A 17,342-nucleotide genomic window follows, 5' to 3' on the forward strand; every position below is an offset into this window, starting at 1 on the left:
GACACTCTCTTTGGTGTGAGAGGAGGCTGGGCCGGTAAAAAACTGTCTTTGATTTTTTGGAGCTGATCTCTTAAGCCCCAGATTTGCCTAAGCCTTGCAGGAGCAACAGATGGGAAAGCCTACAGAAAAAGCTGATTTTTGCTGCTTGATGTTAACTCTTTGGCCAGATGGGAAGTTGCTGTGTTCTGCTTTTAAGCGCTATTTGAATGGGGATGAAGTGATAAAGTGAGGGGAGGACTGGAGGGAATTCTTCCCTTGCTTTTTTTCCTTGCATTGAACGTGGAGATCAGGGCACTTCTCAACTAGCGTAGCCTGCTTTCCACTTCCTCCGCTCGGCAGCTTCTTGGCTGACGGCAGGACTGGGCACCATCTAGTGCAGGATTTCCAAGAGTCTTTGACTTGAGCCTTCCTCTGCTGAAACCTCATTGGCTTCAGTGGGAGCAGTTAAATCGCTGGATGCCATTGGAATGCCCCACCTTTCATGCGTATGAAGTATTGTCTTCCCGAGACTGCCTCGGTCTGCTCATGAACTTCAGTCCTTTTGCTGCGGTCCACAGGCTGAGTCAAACCATAACCCCGATAAAAGAGATGTGTCATCATCTATCGGGGATTTTCTTTTGAAAATTTGAGATCAAATGGACTGGAAGAAAAGATCTAATTTTTAAATTACTTTGATGCCGGTGTTGCATACAATTTGGTGCGTATTGCGGACAACTCTACTGGTTTCATCAGTGCCAGAGAGATCATAGCAGAGTCAGTAAGAACGAAAGTTGGACTTGCTGGCTACTTGGTGTAAGTGCACAGCATTAGGGTTCTGGAGACCTGTGTTATTGAAAGCAGGTTTCTGGTCTGCTCTTTCTAAGGTTTTCTGTTTCTTCCTTTTTCTCTCCTTTTCTTTTCTCTTTTTGGGGTACTGGCTACCTAAAAATGATCCCACATTTCATAGTAAAGCTAAGTTTATTTTTAAAATTTTCTCCAAGTACGAAGATAGTTAAGTGACACCCTACTTGCTAAGTGACTAATATCTTTGACTATTTGTGATTATTCCATGTGCCAAAAGCTTCAGGGGTGATGTAACTTTCTAGCTGCGGTCCATTGAAATCTGTCAAGTAATTAAAGTTTGCTGGTTAAAGTGAGCCCAAGGAACGAAGCAGAACAATATTTCAAAACGGTCGCTTTTTTTCATCCCCCACCCCTCCTGAGGGCCTGTGATTCATTTTGCTTTTTATTTTGTGCAGATCTGCAGCCTGTTACCTACTGCGAGCCAGCTTTCTGGTGCTCGATATCCTACTATGAACTCAACCAGCGAGTGGGAGAGACTTTCCACGCCTCTCAGCCCTCTATGACTGTGGATGGTTTCACTGACCCATCTAATTCTGAACGCTTCTGCCTTGGTTTACTGTCTAACGTGAACAGAAATGCAGCAGTGGAACTCACAAGACGACACATCGGTAATTTCTATTTCCTTGCTTTAGTCAGTGCCTTTCAAGGTGGAAGGTGGAGACCTGCATGTAAAGCTTTTTATTTACCTAATCTGCAGCACGCAGTTGAGAACACTGCGATGTTTGAATATCTGTGGTGTTTTAGCAGGCCAATCTTCCATAAAGGAACACTAATTGTATTTTTTCATAAAAGTATAATAAAAAAAATGCACTGAGGAACGCTAAAATTGCTGCATGTAATAGAGACAGACAGAATTAAAACTTACACGCGCTCTTCTGGACTATATTTGGATGGATGTTAGTGATAATCTTGCGTATTCCTGTTCCCTCCTGCACTATTTTATTTTCTACCTGACTGTTCTTTTATAAATGGAAATTTAGTTCCTTGATTTTCATCTCAATTTCCACTTTTCCTGCTTATACTGCAAGGTAATGTTCAGTTTTGTTTTCAGTTAAACTTGTGCTAGATAGAATATCCCAGATTTATGCAATTTTAATAAAAGGCAAAATTGCTTATGCTTTGCTGTGTTTTCTGCTGACTTCTATCAAAAATGAACCTGCTTTTTGTCATGATTTTGCTCCCCTTTATACCCTTTCCTGAGCAGTAAACTTCTTACAGGAGGAACTCTCCTTACTTATTTCTAATATGATTTCTAGCACCAAAAAAAACCCAGTCCCCCAAAAAACCCACCAAGATTCAGAAACTGGTCTTTAAATTCAGCAGGCTCCTTATGCTTTATGGAAGAATGAAAGCAACATGTTCAAACAGGAATGTAAGGCCACAGCAAATGTTTACTTGAGCAACAGAGATGTATTCCTGCAATTTGTTTCTTTATTAACTGAGATTTTAATAATTTGTGTAAACTCCTATGGGAAACGTATGTTTTTCCTTGTATGCAATGTAATCTCTAGCAAAAGGCAACGATTTGAAAACGTTGTATAATGTAATTCCAAATCACTAAGTAAATAAGCAAACAGTTGCATCCAGCTGCAATGACTTTCAGAAAAGGTTGAAAACCATATGTTAACTGAGAGAACATTCATATGGAAAATATCAGAGACACGTATGTTTGGAGTAAGCAGGCTGCGAGGTGGTAAATTTATGCAGTCCGGGCTGTGATTGACAGTGGGGCCGGAGAGTGCAATTCCGACTTTGTAAATTGGTCCTCTTGCCTTCCTCAGCTTCACTCGCTCGCAGAGCAAATTTATTGCTCCCTAACGGGATTACCCAGTGGGCCAAAAGAGGTGGTTTTCATTCGCCATCATTCATAGTTTAGCTGCTTTTTGAGAGCTGCCTCACGCAGAGGTTGTCTACATCTCTACCAGCTCTTCTTGCAGATTTTGCAGGTGATTGCTCTAAGCTAAAGCAAAACTGTGCCATGTGTTTCCTAGGAAGAGGAGTAAGACTCTACTACATCGGCGGCGAGGTGTTTGCCGAGTGCCTTAGTGACAGTGCCATTTTTGTCCAGTCTCCCAACTGCAACCAGCGCTACGGCTGGCACCCGGCGACAGTTTGCAAGATTCCACCAGGTAAGGAAGTATGCCTTAGCTGTGATCCTACACAGGCTTCACCTTTTGGGAACCGGGACTTGCTATGGAAAGCAAGCTCTTTGTCAAGGTAGGCATGGATTTGCTGACCTCCATTCTTGACGATAATCAGAAAATTGAACCCTATTATAAGCAACTTGATGACTTGAGCAGGACACTTTTTATAGGATGAAGGTACTGATAAAGGAGGCTACTATGTATGCTCCAGCAATTGTTTGCACTACATTCATACAAGTAGAAAGAAACAGTACTTCAGTATCTAAGCAGAACTAAGAGCAGAATCTGCCACTTGTTCATGCAGTGTTTTATCAGTCCGTTATTGTATTGTAATTATCCGATAGTCATGATTATAATTTTGTTTATACCTTTAAGGAAAAGAATATAACATAAGAAATTTTTCTTAATTTAGATTCACCCATAATAGATTTAAATTGTTACTTTTTTCTGTTCTGTAATAAAACTTTGCCCCCGCCCCTCTTGTGAATTAGTTTTATTCTAGGGAAATCGCATTTGCAGGCACCTTGTTGTTCTGGTTACAGCAAACTTATGTCTAAAGTATGCTGAAAGATTACAAGAGAATTTATTGCATCTGTCTAGGAAGAAAATACTTTTTTCTTAGATACATGCAAAGGAGCTAGGATGAGAGGATGCCATTCGAAAGGGAATTTAGCTATTTAGCTAGGCTTACAAAAGCTACATTTTTTACAGTTAAAAGTATGTATACGTTTAAAAAACAAACTTTTTTTGTTTAGAAATATTTGAATAAAGATTGTCCTTCTTTGAGAAGAGATCCGTACACTGCAAGCTCTGGCCCATCTTAATGGGTTTCCTTTCTCAGATGCTTAGGAAGCAGCTGCCAGTGTTGCAAACATGACTTAATTCTCCAGCCACATCACAAGAGTCCACCCTGGCTGGAGTCAGCATCTGAAGACATAAACAACCCACATTTCCGCTGTAGATTCATCTAAGGCACATTTTTTGGACTCCAGCTCTCCCCACTTTTGCCATAGTCTTTAGCCGCCTTCTCAGACTCATCTTCGAATCTTTGCTGTGTTTGAAGCAGTTTCTTCCTTCCCTTGTTGGCAAGATCAAGTCGTACCCGCTCCTCCCAGGCACAGTCGTGGAGAGATCTGTTCCCATCCAGTCCTGAAGTCTGAACAGCTTGGCAGTCTGATCCTGATCAAGTTTTTGCTTTCCTTGCCATAGCTCTTTCTCCGTGCTCAGCCTGGCCCTGATGCTCTTCACCCTCCTTATTTTCCCCTCTTCGACTGCAATATGCCTGACACAGCTTCCCTTCAAACGCGCTGCAAGATACATGGCTCTTGGGCTGTGCTCTTTTATGGTCACAAAAATGGGTAGTTGTTTCTGCAGCTGCTGAGCTGTTGCATGCGGTTACGCTTTGCTATATGCAGTTCGACCCAAAACAGATGACAGTATGAGTCCAGCCCAAGAGAGTAGGCTCAGAAGTGATTTTAGAAAAATACAATTCATCACGGTCCAAATGGTTGTTTTTCAGACTTGGCTCATATGTAATCCCAAATGAGCATTAGTTGCGTGCCAAGTTTCAGAGTTTAACTTGTTTCTGGTTATCTGGGAGAAAGCAAGCATAGCAACACTTTTTTTAGGAGTTATGTATTTATTTATTTATTTAAACTAGGAAGGATGTTGTTATATTTCACCTTTATCCCCTAAAAACAGTTGAATAAGTTGTTCCCAAGTCTTTCAGCTGGGACTAAACATTGGGGAAAAACTCCAGTTTTAAAGGACAATTCTTTGGCGGATGATAGTTATATTTAAAAGCTGATTATAGCAGAAGCAGCTCAGCTACCAGCCTTTTCAACCCTGATAACTGGTTTCTGGCTTGCCAGAGCAGTTTCGCTTCGGAACTTCTCCGTTACTTCTGCTGAGGGACACCGTGTAAATCCAGCACCAGTGAGTTCCTGTTTTTAGCCTGTGCATTCCTTTCTTTCAGGCCCCATCGCAATTGCCGTTGTTAAGTGTTACGGTCATAGTTGGGCTTTTAAATTACAATATGAGGGAAATGATTGTAAAGGAGATAGAAGGAGGTTCCACATGAGGATCCTGAGTCTGGGGTCGTAGATCACAATCTGCTGTGTGGGCACTAGCACCCATCGTTCTCTGTCCTGTAACACGGTTTTCTTCCTTTTCAGCGTACGAACTGTGGAAATGTGGCAACCTTGATTCCTTTTCTGAAATGCTGTGTTTAAACAATTTGTGTATAGTACCACATGGTCTGAGGACATGGGAAAGCAGCATTGAGTTTCTTTCCATCCTCAGAAAGAAACGAATTTCTTAGTCTAGTTAAGCTAATGCCTTGTTCTTGCCGTATTCTTTTTTCACAGGATGTAACTTGAAGATTTTTAACAACCAGGAATTCGCCGCTCTCTTGGCTCAGTCTGTAAATCAGGGCTTCGAAGCTGTGTATCAGCTGACCAGAATGTGCACAATTCGGATGAGCTTCGTCAAGGGATGGGGAGCAGAATACAGGTCAGGCCTTTTGAGTGGAACGTGGCGGTATGCTTGTGCTTGCCGTTGCCGCTCCTGTATTTCACAGCCCTAGGACAGTGCTCTGCAAAGCTTCTTTACTCAGCTTTTAAGATGGGGGGAATTAGCACAGTGTCTCTTTAGTAACGCGGGTGGGTCATAGTTGTTGAGAATGTGCTGATCTCGTCTCTTGTTTTCCCGTCCTATTTGTGTAAAACATACATCATGTGATATACGTGGAAGACCATGTGCATTTGGTCACAGCGTTGTATGAACCAAGAACTTTACCTGAAGCAGAGCAGATAAATCCAGTGTAGGAACTGGCCTGTGTAGGAACTATTACTTTCTTTTTCTTAAAATTAGATGTATATTTGATAGTTTGAGTGTCTTATGACTACATTGTTATCAGGATAGGATCAGTGTGAGTGCTTCCTAATAGATATGGGTTGGGTTTGACGTTTCTTTTATCAGGGACTAATGGGATTAAAATAAAAGCTTGAAAATTTACATTTGGAAGAACTGTTAGAGTTGCTGCAAAATTATAGTTACATCTCCTCATCCTTTCCTTAGGCTTGTCGTAGGGCAGTTGCTTTAATGTGACCAGTGGGAGAAACAGGGTTACTTTTTTTCCCAGTGAATATTGAAGATGAGAAAAGAGATGCAGTAGGGTCTGGTGGTTGGAATCGACGATATGGTTATTCTGACAACATGGGGACAGTGGAGACAGCGTGAGGGACGTAGCACTCCATAGCTTGTCTTGCTGTCGCTCTGCTGCATTACCAAGCAAACGTCCCCAAGTAGCAAAGGGAGTGAAATCAGTGTTTAATAGTACAAGTAGGGGGGATGAAATTCATCGGAAAATGAATGTTGTTTTATGAGAGAGAAAGCTGGCAAGGATTTAAGCCAAATGTGATTTTGAAATACTTACTTGACCGTGTACCCTTTAAATCTGTGGCCTTATTTGAAAATCTGGGGGCAGTCTCTGCCTCCCGGAGCAGCAAGGCTGTCTGCTGACGCTCCCCTTGCACAGCTGCCTGCGGCAGCCGGGGGAGATGCCGCAGTATCAGCTGGAGCCTGGGCCCTGCACGTTACTCTCCCACTTTCTTCATTTCTCCAGATGTTTGGAGTCCATTTTGTTTTGAAATTGTCCTGCACCCGGGCCAGAGCATTTCAGCTCTGGCTCACAGCCACGGCTCGTAATGAAATCCAGATGAGCATGACTTACGGAAAGTCAACTATCTCATTAGAGTATTGTAGTCAGTGAAACCCTACGCTCACGCTGACCGCGCCGAAGCTGCTCTCTTGCTCCTTCGTTTCCTTGCCACAAAATACTACATCTGATTGCCTTTGTCAGAGCACGTTTATTTGTTGAACTGATTCATATATGAGAACGTTACTGTGGGAGCTGCATCCAGAGCACTGTTCCAGTGATTTCTGGTTCAGCTGCTTAGCCTTTTGAGCAGTCTAATTGGTGGGGTGTTTACTGCTCTTGTGTGCCAGGGATTTGGTGGAGGGAACGGGGGAGAAGCCGACTGCATAAGCAGCCTGTGATTCAGAGATTCTCCTCTGTCCAGTGAGAGCCCGGTGGAGCAAGCTGAAGGCATGGAGAGCTCTGAGGGTTTGCCTTTCTGAAAGGCTGGAGCCAATGTGTTGGTCGTCCAGGTGGGAAGGCAGAATGAAGTTTGCCGTGGGAGATTTGCAGAGGGCAGAAGCGCGGCAGCCCCACGGGTAGCGGGTTTCTGTACAGTGCTGCCGGGACAGTTGTTGGACTGCTCAGCCTTAGGCTGGTTTCAGGCCGCAGAGGGGACCGCTCGGTGTTCGGTTACGGGAGACTAGTTTTTGCTGGGACCCGAGAGGTTTGTATGCTTCACTGATGCTGACAGAGCGAGAGGTGCTCTGCTCTCCCCGTCCTGCAGTCCTCCTGCCCAAACAGCTCACGAGACACCCTTCCATGCAAAACACTTGCCATTAAGTCGCTGTATAGGACAGGCCCTGCCCATACGCCCACTCTTGGGGCATCGCCTGGCCTGCCAGCTCCGGTCAGCCGCGCCTGAGCTGGGAATGGGTGGGGTGCCTTCAGGGAGCCGCTGCCATTTTCAGTTCAAAGGATGAGATACAGATTGATCAACAGACCGGGTTACACCCCTCGGCCAAAGCCTTGCGGAGCCGTACCCCGGAGCCCCGCTCCTCTACCCTGCTGCGACAGGGCCGGGATGGCGATGGGAGCGCAGGGCAGCCCCACGGAGCAGAGGCTCCCCTTTTCAGCAGCAGTTTCTCCCTGGGCGCCGCAGACTTCGGCTTCTCCCTCCCACAAACAGATTCCAAGGACAGCTTCTGTGGGAAATGAGGGTGTAAAACAAGGCTGTTTCCAGGCTATTTCTCTCTTTTTGTAATCCTCCTCCTCCACAGCAGCTGTCCCTGCCTCTCTGCCTGGAACAAGACTTAGGCCCTCCCTCGGCAGAGGAGCGAGAGCCCCTTGCCCTGTGCCTTGGCCTCCCTTCCCTTCCTTTCCTCCCCATCTCTTCCTGCTTGACCATCTGGAGACGCTCCGTGGGGTCTGCCCTCCGGGAGGATAACAGAGAGGCAGATAGGAGAGGGGAAACTGCTTTGCGGCAGGGGAAAGTAAAAGCGCGGTGTGTGCTGACCCAGCAAGGCATCCCGCTCTGCTCTCTGGCCACAGCCGCCAGCTCTTGAGGGATTTTAAAACACATGCTTTAATACCATGTTGCTGCTTTTCGGATAGGTTTTGCAACTTTTTACACTCTACAGCATTTCTGCTTCTTTCGAGGCAGCTGATCAAATGCAAAATCAGTTGGAGTGCCCCATGCACAGCATGCGTAGCGTGGGGTTCAGACCTCCAGCGCATCCTCCCAGGCTGTGCAACGAGGCTGCTCAGCGGCAGCCCTGGCCGCGCAGGGGAGAGGGCTCCGCGGGGCTGCAGGAGGGAGTCTGAATGGCTGAGCGGTCATCTCTCTCCATCACTTCCACATACTACTAAAACCTAAAGATATGGTAAAAAGAGAATATCCTTGGCTATAGAGAAATCTAACATATTTGGTAAACTGCTTATGTTGCTATCTAATTAGGAGAGGCAAGGCCTGCAAAATAAAACTGAAGAATTTTGCTTAGATAAACGCTTTCCTTTCTCTCCAGGGAATCAGATGCTGCCTGTTTTCAGGAATCTGAGTAGTAAATAGGTTATATGGTGAGTTGCTCCTCTGGGATCATAAGAAATGTAAAGAGAAAAGGTAGGGTTTTTAAAAGAAGTTGGCAGCATAGGCCAAAAGCGTGTTATAGAGGAGAGAGACATTCCTTTGGCCCCACATGCAAGACTATTGTCTAAGCAGGAAAGAATGCTTCAGTAGCTGTAAAACCTTTTCACATTTGTAAAGTTTGGTAAGTCACATTTATGTTCTCTTTTTTTCTTCTCTCCCCCCTCAACCCCTTCTCTCTTGCAGGCGGCAGACTGTGACCAGTACTCCCTGCTGGATTGAACTGCATCTTAACGGTCCTTTGCAGTGGCTAGACAAGGTCCTCACACAAATGGGCTCCCCGAGTATTCGTTGTTCCAGTGTCTCCTAAGGAAACATCTCCTGGGGGCGGGTGGGGGGAACAAAGACTCTGGAAAATGGAATTGGTTTAACCCTTAGCAAAATGCATAGTGCATAGTAAACAAATTCCAAGTTATTGAAGCGATGAGAAAAAAAATCTGCTTAAAAAAAAAAGAGGTGGGTTTTCTTTGTTTTGTTTTTTTAAACTAAATACCCATTTAAGCCACTTCCACTGAAACTGTTAGCACTTTGGTTACAATGCTATGGGCCATTGCAGTTAGAATTTGAAGCTGAAGTTTATCATGATAAAAGAAAACAGACTTTGTTTCAGCGGAGAGAAGCCAGTGCTCTGCCTCCAGCCGTGTCGTGCCTGTCTGGCCACTTGCTCCGTGCTATGCGGGAGCCACTGGCGGCTCGGAGGAAACTTTCTGTTTGCCTCACGCAACTCCAGGCTCGTGTCATGCAGCATCTCCAAAAAGCCAGATACCGTGGGACTTTGGGATGACTCCTGCTCGTGCATTACTGTCTCCATTCACCTGATCCACACCCGTCCCTCCCTGGGATTGCAGCAGTAGGGGAAAAAGGAAGCATTTAAAGCACACACAAGAACTAATTCTCCCAATGATGTTCCCAAAAGGAATGAATTTCCCACGCTGGACTACTAACAAGGAGGCAGAGTCTTGCTTTGTGCCTGCGGGATGCAGCTGATACCCTGACGGTCTCAGACTGGATTGACATGAAGCAAAAGGCCAAACTTCAGGCTCCTTCTGATATTGCTGCAGCGACTTTTGACTTGAGCTGCTCGCAGACAGACATTTGTCATGCGGGGAGCTCTGGCTGGATAAGTTAAGCCTTTGTTATTGTGCAGTCTATTTGCATTAACTACAGAAAGTTTGTATTCTATTTTCTCAGTATGTTGAATGGTATCAGCCACTTCTTAGGGGCTTAGTGCATTCAGTGTCCAGGTCTGCTCTGGTGATGGAAGTGAACAGGCCCTTGCTGCCATTTTCAGAATACGCAATTTAATAGGTTATCCCATGCTGTCACATGTGACTGCGCATGAACCAGGACATCTCAGACACAAAACCCCTCTGTTTAAAACTTATTTCAGCTTATTAAAATGCTCTGAGATGTGTTTTTGCCTGGAGAAATTGGGAGAGTGTGTATTTACTTGTATTATAAAATGTTCATTTTAAACATACATGCTCCAGACTGTTTAATACTTTTTTTCCCTGCAGCAACTGTCATGGCAAACAACTTCCACAACTGGAAAAAAACCCTTAGCACTTGTTTTTATGGTTCAGATTTGCCAAATAAGTCTCATAACTTTGTCAGTGCTATCCAATTGTCTGTTTCTTTATATCTGCATTGAATATCATACGCATTTGTGCCAAAATATTAGAAGGGGGAGGGGAGAAAGTGATAATCAGTTTCCTATGGAAATCTTTATTTCTTCTTCTTTTTTTTTATATATGAAAGACAAACACACAAGCTAGATCTGGCTCTGAGAAGGCCAGCCTCAGATGGACTTTATGATGGTTTGTGTTAAGGCTTTAGTCCTGCAAACTCTTGTGCTCCCAGATGCGAAGGCGAGCGGCCCCACTGAGTGCAGTGGAAGTTTTCCTGCGTGCCGGGTTGAGGTTTGCAGCTTCGGAGCGCCCTGGTCCCATAATGGGGTACTGACTTGTAACAGCATTTCAGACACTTAGCAGGAATTTCCATGTACCTGCCTATCTGTAGAGAGAGGCTTTTCCCATGTGCTTGTTCCTTTGAGACCACTGTTTATCAGCCTCGCTGCCTCGTTTGCAAAAAACCAACACTTTTGGACCTGAGGCGTTGGCAAGACGGGGCACGAGGCGCCCCTTGTTCGGTGGACACAGGAACAGACGATCCGAGAGGCTCGTTGCTGGTGTGTGTTTTTCCAGGCAAAGGAAAGGATGCTTTAGAGGAGAGTTTTCTTCTGGAAACAAGAGGTGACATTCTGTATAAGAAATTTAAGTTCTGAGGAAGACTTTCAGTGGTGCTTGTGCTCCTGAATGATACAGGCACTTTTGAATAGCCTCTTGCAGAATTTTGACTGGAGCTTTCCCTGTGCAACACGGCCTGTATCATAGCGCTGGAGGTTTTCTAGGAGTTTTAGTTTTTTGTTTTGTCTTTTTTAGTTTTTGCAATGTGTCTGATTTTAGTTAAATCTCTGATTGCATGGGCTTGTGCCATAAGAGCACCTGTATAAAATAGGATTTTCTACCCACTTAAAAAGTAGGTCTGTCTGTCATTGTGATTTGATTTGGCATAAACTTTCAGATACAGGTTTCTAACATAGTTGCAAACCAAAATTTATCCTGACTTTTGTGGAAGCATTTGACTTGCTGTTTTAGCGAGAGAGGGAAAAAAATCTGCTGCGTAAAATGGCCCCAAGTTTCCTCCCTGAGTGTCTTTAAGTCATATTTGCTTATTTTAGTGAACAAACTGTTTTCGTTGTCCACATAATCGTGGAGGAAGTTGGACTCTGTGGTGCCTTGTGCATTAGCAACAAAAATGACATCTTAAATCCCCGTGTCGGAGAGTTCATGACACATGACGGTGTGCGCGGGAACCCGGCCTGACCCAGAGGCTGCGAGCTGGAGTAAACCCGAACTGTAATGTGAAGTTTGCACACGGAATCGCCTCCGCAGCCAAACTAAGAATTGGACCTGGATTTCCACTATCAACCAGATTTATATCTTCTACTTGATAAAGGATGATGAATTGCTAACCGTTATTAATAGATGCCTTTTGAAAAACAGGATTCAGATGATGCCTAAAAACTTTGGTTAATCTCACCTCATCATCCCTGAAGTAAAATGACTTCAAATGGAAAATGTAAGCTGGTCTAGCAGTACGGTTAGATAAAATTAAGATTATCTCCACTAAAGTATTAATTTCCTCTCCTCCCCTTTGTTTGCCTTCTCACTAATTCATAAAAGCTTTATGGTTTCTAAAGTTACCTTATAAAGTCAAATGGAAAGTCCTGTACCGTGCAACGAGTGAAAAGATAAAGGCTGGGGAAGGGGTGCGATCCAAGGGACGTTACGGCTGCCTTCCCTCTGGGGTTGCAGAGCTGCAGTGGATTGTACAGAGGAAAGCTCGTTCCCCCGTCAGATCTGACACGTGCTTAATCGTGCCGTTCGCGTGGACACTAACGAAAGGGAAGAGGTAGCATTCGGCTGTAGGTTACTGTAGGCAGCGGTGCCCCAGAGGCGCACGTGGCTTCTTCTTGGTTTTACTTTTTTCTAAAACTTTATTAAAGTAGCTTTGATATGTAGCACAAATGTATGCAATCAACCATGCCCTAGCTTAGATTACATATCTGTACTGGAATATCTTCTCGTTTAATGGTAGTCTTGGCTAGTTTTACCAGGATTTCATACATTTTTGTTACTAGTAGAGAGTCACTAGCAGGAACTTTGACTCTTTTTAATTGGTGTAGCCATACACAAGGGCCTGGCTGCTGGCAGATGACATTGATGGCCTTGTGGTTTTAAATGACTGTGGTGATTTTTTTTTTAATTATTATTAATGTATTGAACTGAACTGCAGTTTGTATTTTGTGTTAAGCTTGTCTTAGAAGTAATCCAGTGCTGTCCATTTGATTTAATCGCCAGGAATCAGCATGCGTACGTACAAAGATGGAGAAACCTAATCAGAACACATTTCCCCAAAGCTCTGGCTACCCACATATGCCATGAAAAGGCTGGGGGGTAACCTTTGAGAAGGAGTTAAACAAATTTGTTTCCTCTCCCCTTAAGGATCAGCATAGTTTGAACCATGCAGAGGACTCCTTTGCAGGGTGACGAATGTTCAGGACTCCATCTCAAGCAGCAAGTATTGACATCCGTGCCTTGTGCTACTCGCTAACTGGAAAAGCACGAGGAGCAAGACGAACACAGCGCAGTGAAGGACTTCAGCCATATCACAAAACATCTGGGAGCTTTCCTAGTTCTCTAAGGTACTGGGTAGGTAGGAGGAATGGAATTTCACAAATAAGCTGGTAAGCTAGAATGAGAAATAATTAGTCACTATATAGTAGTTGATTGAGCGGTATGGTTAAGAAATTCAGTATATGTTTTTTATTATGTACATGCTTTTGTATTTATGTTGTCTTTCTTGAATATTCAGATGAATCAAATATTTAATTCTTAACAGAAAGGGCAATTAAGGACTCAGAGTATTAAATCTTTCATGTGTTCCTTTCTGGTGATTGCTAGAAATTAGGCAGTTACTGATGTGAGAACGAGAGACTCTCCTCAGAACTGAGCAACAAACCCTGGTGAATAAAACAGAACATGGACTTCTCCAGCAGGAGCCTTTGCCTGAGTTGCTGTTTTATCTTTTAGCCACAACTCAGGTTCCCAGATGGGCCCTTGAATTGTGCTCTTCGGATTTATGAGGCTTTAAAAAGAAAATAACATATTACTCCATAAATGTTTTGGTTCATCTTACGTGTCCTCCAGTACGCGGGTACTAGAGGAGTCTGCACCAGTCCCTGCTGCTGAGATGCATCTAGTTCACTCCCCCAATGGAGGCAGCCTGCTTTCTTCACGCTAGGTTGAACTATTCCCCCTTTGCTAGATATGTATGAGCATGTTTGCATTAGTGTTTAGATTTTCTTAACCTGAGATTGTATGTTAATGACCGGTGATGTCACCTACCTGCTTTAGCTTGTTAAGCATTATTCACCTATTTTGTTACTAAAGGCCTGTACTATGTATGCCCTCTTATTTCATACGTGAAACTGTAAGTTCTATTTTTGACATTTTAATAAACTTTGATTTGAAAACTAAGGCTCATGAGAAAATAAGGACATTATAAAAATATATTTAAGGACACAAACTGAAAGCATTTGGAGTTTTGAAACCACAGATAGTTCAGAGACAGCAGCATCCTTAGGTATGTATAATGAAGGTTGTTCCCAGTAATTCGCACGAGATCTCAGTTACAGGTAAGATCTTCATTCTTTGTACAGTTTGGACAGTTTGGTTCAAGAATTTAAAGCCAGATATAAAAAATAATTAAAAAATTGCACCTAGTTCTTTTAACGAACAGGATTCAAAGTTGAGTACAAGTGGAGCGCTGTGGCTCAAAGGATTTATTGCCGTCCTGCTGGAAAAGTCAGGCGTAGCTAAGCATTCACTCTTTGCCCGGTGTACTAAACTGTAGCTGTGTTTTCACCTTATGGCCGTGAATTAGGAAACTCCAGTATCAGAAGCATAGGAGCTGCAGTGGAGTATTTACTGCTTTGTCCTCGGTGTCTTGGCGTGAGGCAGACCCTAAAATGCCCCTGGTGGCTCTGTGGTGAGGAACTGCATCTTTTTTAAGTCCCGTGCTGAAGCCATGGCTTTGGCCGCTCAGTTGTTCGCTCCTGCGGAACGGGGGAAGGCCGGTGGATGGGCACAAACGTGGTCTCCAGGCCGTAGCGCGCCGGTGATGAGGTGTTAATGCTCTTGGAACGGCACGTGGTCTGCTCCAGCTCAGTAGCGTTCGTCCAGTCAATGTGTTGCCTTACTGAAAAACGTGGCTTCTCTCGGGCCTGGTTTAAAAGTGCCCCACTGTTTCATCAAATCGGAGAAATGATGCTTGGAAGAGACTACTGGAGGTCTCTAGTCCAACCTCCTGCTTGATCCAAGACTGTTGCCGACACTAGATCGGGTCATCTGGGCTCTTGTCCAGATAAATCCTGAAGAAAAATCTTAAAGAACGGAGATTCCACCCACCTCCTCCCCAGATAAGCTGTTCCATGGCTGCCTTATGCTCCTAGTGGAAAAGTTTTCCCGTCTTAATCTCCCAGGCTGTATTTTTGGCTATTACTCCTTGTTAAGAATAGGTTTCTCAAGTCTATGATCTCTCTTTGCAGCGATGACACTGCTCCTCCCTGCCACTCGAGGAGGCAACCGCTATAGTCAGAAATGAAACGGCAACCGAGCTTGAGCGGTGGCGGCTGCCGGGCGGTGGAGTCCTTCGCACCCGCCCTGGCCAGCTGTAGAGAACCGGACGCCACGGACGTGTCCCTGCTGCTGCTGTCCTTGCTGGGACTGCGCCTAGAGGTGACGCTGGGCCACGAAATGTCCAGCGAAGCGGCTGTTTCAATGGAAGGCAGGTAGTCAGGTCAGGTGCCATACTGGGGGGGGTGGGTACATATAGGCTGGCATTCCGCTGGCCGCAGAGAGGGCATGCTCCGAACAGCGTTACTAAGCCAAGGCACACTATGATCTCATCCTGTGAACTCCTAACGTTCCTCCTAGGGTTTTACTGAAACTCAGATTTTTTTATTTTTTTTGTTGTTGTTTTTCCTGACAGAGGATTTACGAGAATACTTTTTCCACTCGGTTTTCCAACAATGTGGTAATAAAAAGGTCTCGTCCAGGTTTTGTACTGAGGTTGCCAAAACTCAAGTTTGATGCAGTAAATCAGCTCTGAGCTGCGAGTTCTGCTAGTTGTCACCTGAATATATCACGGATTTCAGTATCAGTCTTCTCATCTGCACTGAAAATGGGAAGCCGAAGCAAAATACGGGTTTGATAAATGAAAAATCTCGAAGCCATAGCCAAAAAAAAAAGTGAGTCAACATTCTGTGGAGGTTTCAGTTCAGGCAAAAGCTGGGTAACGAGCGGTTGGTCTGTACTGGCAGGGAAGTCCTCTTGCACGTGTCGGCCTAGCCCTTCACCGGGACTGCAGCCCGGCGTGCACCGTAACGCCGCCGCGCCCGGCCAGAACCGGGCAAGCCCTACCAGCGACGGGTTATTCCGAGACGAGGGGAGCGGGGCGCTCTGGTTTTACACTTGAGATGGGTGGTGCTGTGCTGGGGTTTCATCCCCGTCCCTGCGCCTCCTCCCGGCTCACGGGAGGGTTCTCCAGCTCCCTGCACCAGGCGGCTGCAGGGCTGGAGGGAGGGAGGGAGGTGAAAGCACCATGGCTGGGAACCAGTCTGACACCACAGCACCCACCTTATAAAGGATATAAACCTTTTTTTTTTCCTTTTTTTTTCCTATAATCTACCAATTTGTGGATGTTTAGGACAAAGTTTCCACAAGTCCAAAACGCTATCAGAGTAATCTATATTGTTTGAGATACACATTGCTGTTATTGTATGCAATAACATTTTCTCCTTTTAATCACTGATTGAACACATTTCTGTAGCCTTTAGTCAGGGTTGGAAGTTCACGAGCGAACAGTGGCATACTTGGAGTTCGTCCGTTTAATTTTACACTCAATTTATTTATAATGACCTAGCAACTAGTTTAATCACAAAAAGAAATGCAAACTGAACAGGCTACAGAGAAAGACAGGACTTGGCCTCAGAAGCCTTACGGACTGGTTCATATAGGTAACAAAATCAATACCAGACGGTGTAACAAAAGCGTCTTTTCTCAAGTCAGAAGAGACATTGCAATGAAAAGCCGCCTAAGCCCAGGAAAACGATAGCATGTTTTGGCTGTATTTAAGGGTGGATTAGTAAAACTACCAAACCTGAATGTAAAAGATGACTGAGCTGTGTTTATAATAGATACAGAATCATAGCCGACAACTGAATGTGTTTCTCCAAGGCCCCCCAAACTCTTAACTCACTTCTGCAAATGCTTCTTTGGATTAGAAAGTGCCGCTGTCCAAGCGAATGCAGGTGGAGAGATACAGCGGATTCACGTTCTCCCCTCCGCGTGCGGAGAACGGCCTTTCCGACAGAGCCGCTGGTCGCTGATGTTGGAGGAGGGAGGTTACTTTCAGAGCGTAGAGCTAAAACCAGTCTGAGAGGCACTGAACCGGATCTAAGGCCACGGGGTGAGACCACCGGCGGCGGGCTGCGAGCGGCGGCGCGGGGAGAGACGGGCGTTCTGCAAACCTTCCCCGCCCTGAGCGCAGGCTGCCCCGCGCCGCGTCGCTCCGCTGAGGCTCTGCGTTGACGACGGCGCACGTGCTCCTAAGGTCAGCAGCTGCCTCCAGCGTGGAGCAATAGGAAGGTGATGTTTCAGTGCTGTTTGATTTCTTCCCTGCCTTTCACACGCTCCGTCTCCGTTCATGACATCCGCCGCTCGGTTCCTCCCTTGCCACCAGCCACTCGTGTGGCCGCTGGGGATCCCCAGGGAAAACTGAGGGCAACGGGAAACGTGGAGACTGATGGAGCCTTGAAAGTTTAACTCGCTTTAGTGTGTTTTCATGAGATTCAGTGATCGTCGTGCCACAGCTAGCACTGGAATTGCAGTTTCTTCAGCTCTGTTTAGTTTAAAGGTCTCCCGCAGCCTTTGGAGTGTTTGCTGGAACC

General features: G+C 45.2%; 1 protein-coding gene across 1 annotated transcript in view; it reads left to right on the forward strand.

The window, feature by feature from the left end:
• Positions 1 to 12,265, forward strand: part of SMAD3 (SMAD family member 3) — a 78,153-nt gene extending 65,888 nt beyond the window's left edge. Inside the window, exons 6-9 of the mRNA XM_082321182.1 lie at positions 1,239 to 1,451; positions 2,835 to 2,972; positions 5,354 to 5,498; positions 8,954 to 12,265. Coding sequence (XP_082177308.1) covers positions 1,239 to 1,451; positions 2,835 to 2,972; positions 5,354 to 5,498; positions 8,954 to 9,077 — 620 coding nt within the window. The 3' untranslated portion in view covers positions 9,078 to 12,265. The remainder of the gene's footprint in view (positions 1 to 1,238; positions 1,452 to 2,834; positions 2,973 to 5,353; positions 5,499 to 8,953) is intronic.
• Positions 12,266 to 17,342: the final 5,077 nt, after the last annotated feature.

This window comes from Platalea leucorodia, assembly GCF_965183815.1.
Source record: "Platalea leucorodia genome assembly, chromosome: 9".
Lineage (NCBI taxonomy): Eukaryota > Metazoa > Chordata > Aves > Pelecaniformes > Threskiornithidae > Platalea > Platalea leucorodia.